General features: G+C 46.2%; 1 protein-coding gene across 1 annotated transcript in view; it reads left to right on the forward strand.

Annotated features, from left to right (window-relative positions):
• LOC136660669 (lupus La protein homolog) overlaps positions 1 to 8,761 on the forward strand; it is a 28,283-nt gene extending 19,522 nt beyond the window's left edge. The window contains exons 9-11 of the mRNA XM_066637976.1: positions 1,628 to 1,814; positions 2,393 to 2,518; positions 8,634 to 8,761. Of these exons, the coding sequence (XP_066494073.1) occupies positions 1,628 to 1,814; positions 2,393 to 2,518; positions 8,634 to 8,761 (441 nt within the window). The remainder of the gene's footprint in view (positions 1 to 1,627; positions 1,815 to 2,392; positions 2,519 to 8,633) is intronic.
• The last annotated feature ends 1,748 nt before the right edge of the window (positions 8,762 to 10,509 follow it).

Below are 10,509 nucleotides of genomic sequence, written 5' to 3' on the forward strand. Positions count from 1 at the left end.
AAAGCCAGATTGACCCACTCCACAAACAGGACGCGTGTGACCCAAGCCTTAGCGTTGGATCGCCACAACACGCTCAGCCGGTCTTTGTTGACCTTGTGCTTCCTGAAGGCCTGTGGGTTCTCGGAGTGGTACACCAGCAGGGGCTTTATCTTCAGGTCCCCGCTGGCGTTGGCACAGAAGAGGAGGGTCAGACGGTCCTTCATGGGCTTGTGGCCAGGCAGCTTGGTCTCCTCTTGAGTGAGGAAGGTCCTTTTGGGCATCCTCTTCCAAAACAGCCCAGTCTCCTCGCAGTTGAAGACCTGCTGTGGAAGGTAGCCTTGTGTAGTCACGACCTCCAGGAACTCCGAGGCAAAGTCCTCAGCCGCAGGAACATCGGAACTGGCAGCCTCTCCATGCCTGACCATGCTGTGGATTCCAGATCTGGTTTTGAATCTTTCAAACCAGCTTCTGCTTGCCTTGAAGACTTCTGGCTCAGCTGAGGTTCCTGGCTCTTGCTGTACGAGGTCTGCGTGCAAGGCCTTGGCCTTCTCACAAATGACAGCCTCAGTCACGGTGTCCCCTGCACGCTGCTTCTCTTTCATCCAGATGAGCAGCAGCTTCTCCACCTCCTCCAGAACAGCTGGCTGGTTCTTCACGATTCTGGTGACTCCCTTGGCTGCATCTGTTGCAAGGATCTTCTCCCTCATCTTCAGGATGGTCCCGATGGTGGATGGATTCCTCCCGTACTCCCTGGCGAGCTCTGTCACTCGCATGCCGCCATCGTGCTTCTGGATGATCTCCTTCATTTCTAGCGTCATCTTTGTCCTCTTCCCGGCCTCTGCAGGACCAGCCTTCTTGGGACCCATGTCAGCAGTTGCTACGTTCGCAAAAACAAAAGGCAGTGCTTCACATCCGCTTCACGCACACCTTTCCACCCCTGGCCAAACCTGCCCGGGACCAAAAAGTGGCATAACACCCACCCCCACCCCCCAACACAGGAGAACAAATGCACATGGTGAAGCTACGCTCCCTACCTTTCCACTGCTTGAGATGTCCCTGTGAAGACGCTCCTTAAATCCTGGTCTGGAAAAACGGTTGCAAATGAGTTCCACAGATTCCCCAAACTGCTGGAAAAACTCCCCTAACCTCCCCAAAACAGCAGGCCAAAAGCAGGCGAAGCATAAGTCACAAAAATTCGTTATGCGAGTTACCAGACTTCGCAAACCGCTTTTGTTATGCGGGTTTTTCGCTGCGCGGGGCATTCGTTATGCGAGGTACCACTGTATATGGGAACTTACTAGTGGATTGTGTTAAGTGGACAGTGATGCATTTATGGAATAGGTCCCCAGAAGGGTGATGTCCAGTACACAGCATAAATGAGGAACCTGTACAGTGTAGAATGAGAGCTTATGGAAGAGCTTGGCTTGTGTGACTACCACACTTTGTGTGGTGTATTGGAAACTATTAACTACCAATCACCTTTTTGAGCCATTGCTTCAGATTTCAAATCTGAACAAAGCCATCAGTGGAGGGCAGGAATGGCTTGCATCTAGCAGAAATTGAACATTCACAAATTACAGCAAGCTGTGTGATAGTTTATCTCAAGGCTAGAGCTCCTTTGCTAATTCAAAAGTATTTTTGTTCATAGGGAGTCATCCTGTTTAAAAGTAATGCAAAAGAAGCGCTGGAGAAAACCCAAGAAGCCAGTAATGGGAATCTGCAACTGCGAAATAGAGATGTTATATGGGAGATACTTGAAGGAGATGTAGCAAGAGAAGCACTGAAGAAAATCATGGAAGTAAAGCAAGAATTGCTAAATAAAAAGAAAAGGAAAGGTGACTTATTTCTTAGGCTTTAAGTATCAATTGAGCTTTCTTGACACTTAAGACATATTGACAATGGATATTGAGCAAGGAATGGTTTGCGATACACAGTTGTGGTTCCAGTTCAGACAGGCCCATGTGCATTGGAAGCATGTCTGTAGTGTACAGTGGCTCATAGAAGGAACCCTGCACTTTTTGGGCCAGCACATAGTGGCAGAGAAGGGCAGGCCCAAATAATATTGAGCCTAGGAGGGATAAGATTACACTAATGGTGATAAGTGGGCTGCATGGTAGAACCATTGGCACTAGTTATATATTGAGGGAGGAAGAATGGAGATAATGTGTTGAACAACAGAAGATCTGGATGTTAGTGGTAGAGGTTATGGTTGGAATCTGAGTTCACAGGATCGCTTGCAACTGTACGGAAAAACTAGCCACCATGTTTTCAGGTGGTACAAAAGTTCTGTCTGTGGGATTTGATATGTGATGGCATGCATACAGCAAACCCTAGATGTTACCCAACAGCAGAGAGCCTGCATTAAGTTCCTAGACTGAATATTCGCAGTCTAAAAATCTCCATATCCTGACAGGTTACAAACGTAAAAGAAAAGGTGGTAAGGGATATCAAGGTGGACCAAACAGGAAAGTGAAATTCCAAGACAAGAAAATAAAATTTGAGAGTGAAGATGAAGAGTATAAAGGCAGTGGCACAACAGGTAAGCTATCTCCTGTATTGGAAGAAGTTTCTTACTGGGTAGGGTGCCCTAAGTAATTGCTGCAAAGGGGTGCAATACAGGAAGGTTAACCACCTCTGGTATCTTTGCTCATCATTTATGTTTCAGTTTATTGAATGTTGCTTCCTAATATAGAATATACTGAAATGGTGAGTAAAGAATTGCCACTCCAAGCTGCAATACAGGGAAGTTAGCTGATGGTCCAGATGTATTAACTAACAAAATGTGTCCTGCTTGTAAGTGGTTGGAATTTGCACTTTTGTGTATCGGCTAGACCTAACCTGACACTTAGTTTTAAGGCTTTCCACCTCTTCCTCCCCCCTCCAAACCCACAAGAATTTCAAGCACACCATTGGTCTCTGTTGCATATATGCAATGTTGGGCAGAAATGGCTTAAGTAAGTTGGAAGGTCCTTTGTCATCAGGCTAAAAAAAAACACTTTCCCATTCATAGTCTACCTATTCATAGAGGGCCCCTGTGAGGGAGGAAGGAGGATGTGAGGGAGGAAGGAGGAGCAGTGCCACAGAAGCAAGTCCTATACAGTAAGCAAGAGAAGGGGTTAGCACATAATTGAGAGGGTGCATTGTTATCTGGCGTATTTGGTTATGTGGTCTAACAAAGCTTGCACTGCAAGGAAAAGTACTACAGGCTATTGAAACATCATGATTCAGATTACCCTTGGAATTCTTTAGTACTATAACAAATTATGTGATACTTACAAAAATGTGAGCAGGTTGATAAAAGCACTGTTTTAACATTGTGTGTGTGTGTTGGGGGGGGGGAGTGTTGTGAGAACTTCCCATCCACATTAAGCCTGGGTGGAACAGAAGTCATTGCAGTGTTACTCCTTTCTGAGTTGTTCACTTAGGCAAGAAGATTCAGCTTACGTTGGAAAAGATTCTTCTACATTTTCCATTGCTGTGTCAACTCAATTTCCAAAGGGCTTGTGTTTGGGAAGGGGGGGCGGAGAGCAGCAATATGGTCTTGTGTGGGGCTTTGTGCTTTACCAACTGGTGCTGCTGGGGTAATGCAAGGATTCTAAGTAATATCTAAGTAACTGACTCTGTCTTCTGTTTGGACATAGACAGTTTCACCAAATTAATGCTAGATGCGTTACCTTGCTTCAGATACAGGCATGGCTACAGGAAAACATAAGAACAGCCCCACTGGATCAGGCCATAGGCCCATCTGGTCCAGCTTCCTGTATCTCACAGTGGCCCACCAAATGCCCCAGGGAGCGCACCAGATAACAAGAGACCTGCAAGGCCTCCTGGGAATTGTAGTTAAGAACCTAAGAACAGCCCCACTGGATCAGACCACAGGCCCATCTGGTCCAGCTTCCTGTATCTCACAGTGGCCCACCAAATGCCCCAGGGAGCGCACCAGATAACAAGAGACCTGCAAGGCCTCCTGGGAATTGTAGTTAAGAACATAAGAACAGCCCCACTGGATCAGGCCATAGGCCCATCTGGTCCAGCTTCCTGTATCTCACAGCGGCCCACCAAATGCCCCAGGGAGCGCACCAGATAACAAGAGACCTGCAAGGCCTCCTGGGAATTGTAGTTAAGAACAGCCCCACTGGATCAGGCCATAGGCCCATCTGGTCCAGCTTCCTGTATCTCACAGCGGCCCACCAAATGCCCCAGGGAGCACACCAGATAACAAGAGACCTGCAAGGCCTCCTGGGAATTGTAGTTAAGAACATAAGAACAGCCCCACTGGATCAGGCCATAGGCCCATCTGGTCCAGCTTCCTGTATCTCCCAGCAGCCCACCAAATGCCCCAGGGAGCACACCAGGTAACAAGAGACCTCATTCTGGTGCCCTCCCTTGCATTGGCATTCTGACATAGCCCATTTCTAAAATCAGGAGGTTGCGCATACACATCACGGCTTGTAACCCGTGATGGATTTTTCCTCCAGAAACTTGTTCATACAGCCCCCCCCATACCCATGAACATTATTTAAAGGCTTAACTGAGCAAAAATGTTCTTCCTTTACAGCTGTGCTTTTCAAAATCCCAGGGGGTTTGAAAGCTGCAGTAAGTTGTTGTGGAGGCCGGGGGAGGCAGCTGCGCTATCCCCAGGATTGTGCTGCTCAGGGGGGCTGCAGGGCCTTGGGTAAACTTACCAGAGCCTCTTGCAGCCTTCCGGGGGTGTGGGGAACCCTGTATGGCTGTCTACAGGGCTCCCTGATGCTTCAAAAGCGAAAGTGGAGCGATCTGGTAAGTGTACCCAAGCCCCTGCAGCCCCCTGAGCGGCGCGATCCTGGGGATTGTGCTGCTGCCTCCTCCTTGCCTGCAGGCTGCCCCTTAAGGGGAAAGAGGCCAGGGCCCACAGGCTGGGGCGTCGCGATGCCCCAGTCTGGAAAGCCCTGATTTACAGGGTCACTATAAGCATACAAGCTTATAGCAATGTTGCAGGCTGCCTGCTGCCAACCTGAATGCTTGAAAAAACTAGATTAAGGTTAGCAGGAAACAGAAGTTACATAACATTAACAGGCATGGAGGGACAGATCTCCAGCTCTGTAGGAGCCGGAGTGAGTTATTCTTCACTCTAATAGATGTGTTTCATTTATTGGGAAGATCCAGGGTGGTGGGGAGAACAAGACTGCAGCCCAGACCAACTGTACATGGTGTGGAAAACAGCACATGAACTCATGTAATGTGCTCATTCTGTCCAATGACCTAGTGTAAGCACTTGAGACCATTCTGAGAAACAGCGTGCCGTGAGTACAGGGCATGAAATCTTCAATATTACTTGCTTTATTTCTATGGAGTTAATACAAGTTGAATTACTGTAGACCATAATACTGAGAATTTCAACTTTCAGGTCCAGATGGTCTTTTCTTGGGACTGCTTGAAGAAATTAAGCAAGAAGAGCCTGCCCCAAGCACGTAAGAACAGAAAATGGAACTGAGGATCATGAATAGAACTTCAAAAAGCATTTTGTGTTTATAAACCATTCCCCCAGTCATGTTGTTTTTCCACAGGAGAATCTGATAAAATCTACTTCAATGTCCACCTGCAAAGGGCAAAAAAGAAAATCAGACTTGGAGATTTTCTTTGTGTGCTTGCTTATTTTGACATGTGTTTTTTTAAAAATATTTATAGTCTTGTTACAGTTAGACTGAAGGGGAAGGCTAAAACACTTGAACCCCCTAATTCAAACTGTGTTCAAAAGCTATATTAAGTCATTTATACTATATAAATTTTAGCATTTTATGTCTTAAAATTCAGTGAACTATTGGATTAAGGAAGGGCTTTTCAAACTGGGGCATCGCGACGCCCCAGCCTGTGGGCCCTGCCCTCTTAAGGGGCGGAGGCAGCCTGGAGGCAGCGGCGTGATCCCCAGGATCGCGCCGCTCAGGGGGCTGCAGGGGCTTGGGTGCAGCTACCCAAGCCTTCTGCAGCCCCCCCGGGGTGCGGGGAGTCCTGTGCAACCTTTAGCAGGGCTCCCCGCAGCAGTGAAAGCAAAAGCGGAGCAATAAGTGGATCGCGTTCCACTTATCCACAAATTAAAATCATGCACACAGTTTTTTCCCCCCTCAAACCCTAATCATTCAGTTGGGTCAATTTCTAAAATGCAGGTAGATCAAAGATCCACCTATTTTCTACTTCTAATTTGTATGCAACAATTAATTTCAAAATAGCTTTGATGTGCAAGGCCCAATTGAGTACTGGTTACTATGTGACAACTGGATTTTTAAACTAAACTTGCGTTTTCATGGTAGGCTGAGAAATAGCTATTCTGTTTAAGTTCAATAGGAGTTATACTCTCTCCTTCCTTGACCAGTTTATACCTGGTTCCCATTCTTTCTCTGATCAGTGTGGCAAGGCAGTGTACAGGGCCAATCTGCTGCAGCAAGACTGTATCTTTGAACTGATCTATACATGATGCTCTTACCTGCTAAGACATCCATCTTTACCTCCTACTCATCTGCTTTCTTCTGAATATGCTGGGAACAGAAGAATCCAAAGCCCGAGCAAGCATCTAGGAACCTGACAAAGAGGTGTTTCCTAATTGTACTTGATCCCTTGGAAACAGAAGCACTTGTTCATGTAGTTTGCACTATGCTTCTACACAATCACAGCTTCCACCATAACCAAGGCAATAATACTCAAGTTTCAGACTTGTTTTAGCATTGCTTATGGTGACATGTTCACGTTGCTGGAATGCCCATTCATGGAACGGATCAACCTAAAAACATACACAGAAATACAGAACTAAGAAATGTTCTGTACAGATATGCAGCTAAGAATTTACACAATAGAACACTTTGTAGCTGACTGCGGTCTCTCTCTGTATTGGGTTCTCAGCTAGAATTACACAACCCAGCAGTCCTTTTATCCAGTGAGGGAAAGAAGAGGTGGGGGGGAAGGAGTGGAGGGAGTACATGTAATTGTCAGTGGGGTGGTCAAAATGTGTTGTTAGGCCAGTTTTGGCAACTCCTGCTACACTCTTGATGATGTTTTGTGTAGGGAATATACAGCTGTTCTTGCCATCTGCAGTGCAGTCTTGAGAAAAATCATATCCATGCCTATGAGAATTAAGTGTTATAAGTTTGAAGCCTCTTACTTATTCAGCGACTATTGCCTTCTCTAACCAGGTAACAACTCTTTCAGTACAATCTTTTGAATGTCTACTCAGAAGTAATACCTATTGAGTTCAGTGGAACTTACTCCCAGATAAGTGTGTTTAGGATTGCAGCCTTAGGTATCTTGAGATGTGCCATCACAATGAACCTGTTTTAAGTTTTGCTCTGCTGCTGCTAAGTAGAACTTGGTATCATACATAACTCTGGTTTTCAACCAGACTTAAGAACACTTCTCATATACAGGAGAGGAGAAGCACGAACCTCAGGCCTGTTCAAGCAGTTTTAAAGCATAGCTTAACACAATCTCTGGAATGGGCCACAATCTCCCATGACTTAACCCTTTAAAAAAATCTAGGAAATGTGGTGATTTTGCCACCATGAATTGGTGAGCATAAATTGATTACAAAAGAAAAAAAGTTTACCTAAAAGTGTTGGAAGGCAGATTTCCACAGTTGTTTTCCCCAGTTCAGTGCTAACAACTTGGTGAAAACAGAAAGCATGTTACCAAAATTTGTAGCTGTCACCAATTGTGTGCAGCTTAAAAATCTAAATTAAAAGCAATCCTGAGTTCAGTAAAAATCAACAGGATGCAATTCAGTAAGTCCCTGTTTATTCCGTAAAAACAAAGGGACACTATTACATAGGGAATATCTGGCAAGTCGTGCTTTAGGAAAGCGGTCAGGAATTATAGTTGGGGAACTGCATATTAGCAATATAGTGTGCTTGAAAGAGCAAATAATCTACTCTATTGTGCTAATAAGCAGAATTATGACTTCAGTCATTGAAGTTATTTCTGCACTTCAAAAAACAAACTTTAAAAAAATTGAGGCAAGGTCTGGTGTGCTCCCTGGGGCATTTGGTGGGTCGCTGTGAGATACAGGAAGCTGGACTAGATGGGCCTATGGCCTGATCCAGTGGGGCTGTTCTTATGTTCTTAACTACAATTCCCAGGAAGCCTTGCGGGTCTCTTGTTATCTGGTGTGCTCCCTGGGGCATTTGGTGGGCTGCTGTGAGATACAGGAAGCTGGACTAGATGGGCCTAGGGCCTGATCCAGTGGGGCTGTTCTTATGTTCACGATGAGAAAAACAAAGGAAGATACATGAGGAATGGCTGAAGAAGATGGGTTTGTGTAACTTTGACAAGATTGAGAGATTGATGATCTTGCAGCAAAGACATGAAGGACTGGTGTGAAGTGGGGTGCATTCTTCTTGGCCATCACACACACACCACAAGCAATGGCAAGCTGAGACTGCAGTCCAAAAGACATTTCTGCTTAAATAACTCTGCGAGGGTAGAAGAGCACTACATCACGTTGCCCGGGAGCGTAACTGGGCAAGTATTTTGTGGAATGATTTCTAGGAGATTCAAGCCCTTAATGAGAAGGAGTGACAGGAGGCTCCAGGCTTCAAGGAAGCAAAAAGTGTGTTGGCCTGGGTAATCAGCTGATAGGCTAAGTAAGGCACACTGGAACTGAGACCTCAAATTCCTTTCTTCTCCTTCAGGACTCCATAAGGTGGCCAAGCCCTCCAGGATTGGCCTGAAGTTTCCAGGAATCAGCATTAATCTCCAGGTGAATGCTGAAAGGAGTCCTGGAGATTTTAACAGAGCCTCCTGCATTACATCAGCTTAGATAATCAGCCTCCATAAACTGGCAACCTCATGCTCCCACCCAGTTGCTGGTTTTCCTATCACCTGGTGTCCTGGTGATATGAAAACAAGCTGGAATCCCTAGCATGTATGCACTGCTGAAACAGAGACGCCTGCGTTGGCTCGGTCATGTTGTGAGAATGGATGATGGCCGGATCCCAAAGGATCTCCTCTATGGTGAACTCGTGCAAGGAAAGCGCCCTACAGGTAGACCACAGCTGTGATACAAGGACATCTGCAAGAGGGATCTGAAGGCCTTAGGAGTGGACCTCAACAGGTGGGAAACCCTGGCCTCTGAGCGGCCTGCGTGGAGGCAGGCTGTGCAGCATGGCCTTTCCCAGTTTGAAGAGACACTTGGCCAACAGACTGAGGCAAAGAGGCAAAGAAGGAAGGCCCCTAGCCAGGGAGACAGACCAGGGACAGACCGCACTTGCTCCCAGTGTGGAAGGGATTGTCACTCCCGGATTGGCCTTTTCAGCCACACTAGACGCTGTGCCAGAACCACCTTTCAGAGCATGATACCATAGTCTTTCAAGACTGAAGGTTGCCAACATGAATGGTGTCCTGGCCATAGCCCCACTTCCAGCTGTGGAGTGGGGACTAATACCTGCTAATGGAACACTCCATTTAGGACTCCCTGCCCCACTCAAGCTACCATATGCTTTGGGGAGACACCCCTCACAACCTTTTCTCATCACTGGCTGGGAGCCAGCTTCTACTTTCTTTCTCAAGTAATATTCTGCTTTGCTGGAATCTCAAGACCTGCCCCTTTCAACAAAAAATGAAGTCAAAGCAAGAGTTACTTTGTATACGAGGGAAGTTGGGGACTTTTGCATCTTCTGCCCCACTTATCTTGGTTCCCTAACATGCAGTTTCATTTAAGTATTGTGCCAAGTTAGGTTACAATCCTATCCAACTTTCCTGGGAGTAAGTCCCATTGACTCTAATGGAACTTACATCTGAGTAAATATGCATAGAATTGGGCTCCCAGTCTTGCTGTGGTACGCAGCCCTATAAGTAAACCTAATAAAAATTAGCTTGTCCATCTGTTGTCCCCACACCTCCATCTCCTTTAAGTTTGGGAGAATGTAGGAAAATGCACAGAAGATTAAGCTTTTAGAGACATGACAACAAGTGCAGGCACACCTGTGTTGGCATCTGGACACATCTAGAAGCCTCTGCCTTGTTCTCGTTAAGTAGAAGCTGCAGACTTTTGACTCATTGCTCAGTATTGTAAACAAGATAAGAGAATGGAAAACCCCAGCCTGTTGTGTATTGTTTGAGAGGGAAAAAAGCCAGAGAAGGCTAAATCCCAGCGGCCTTCCTTCTGCATCTCGCTTCTATACATGTCTGTCGTTTTATTCTTTGCTAGGAAGCTAGCCAGGAGGACGAACTTCTCTCTCAATCTCATACTGTCCTACTTCCGGCTCAGCTCTCCCTGCATCAACCCTCTGAATGAATGTCTCTCATTGCTCTGACTCCTTGCTGCTCGAGTTCTAACTTTCAAACCCTCAGAGTGCTTCTGCTTTTAGCACTCTCCCATCAGGCACCAAGGTTCTAAGCCCTGGGTGCTTCCCAAGTAGCACTGCACTGCTACAGGAGAAGCAGCTGCCACAGGAGAGAGACATCCGCCCCTTGATCAGAAGGCACGCTGAAGTTCAATGGCAACTTTCTCTTCTATTCATGAAGGCTCAGAAAGAACATTTGTAATTACACATAGTTGCTTCCCCA

The sequence above is a fragment of the Tiliqua scincoides genome, chromosome 9 (assembly GCF_035046505.1).
Source record: "Tiliqua scincoides isolate rTilSci1 chromosome 9, rTilSci1.hap2, whole genome shotgun sequence".
Taxonomy (NCBI): domain Eukaryota; kingdom Metazoa; phylum Chordata; class Lepidosauria; order Squamata; family Scincidae; genus Tiliqua; species Tiliqua scincoides.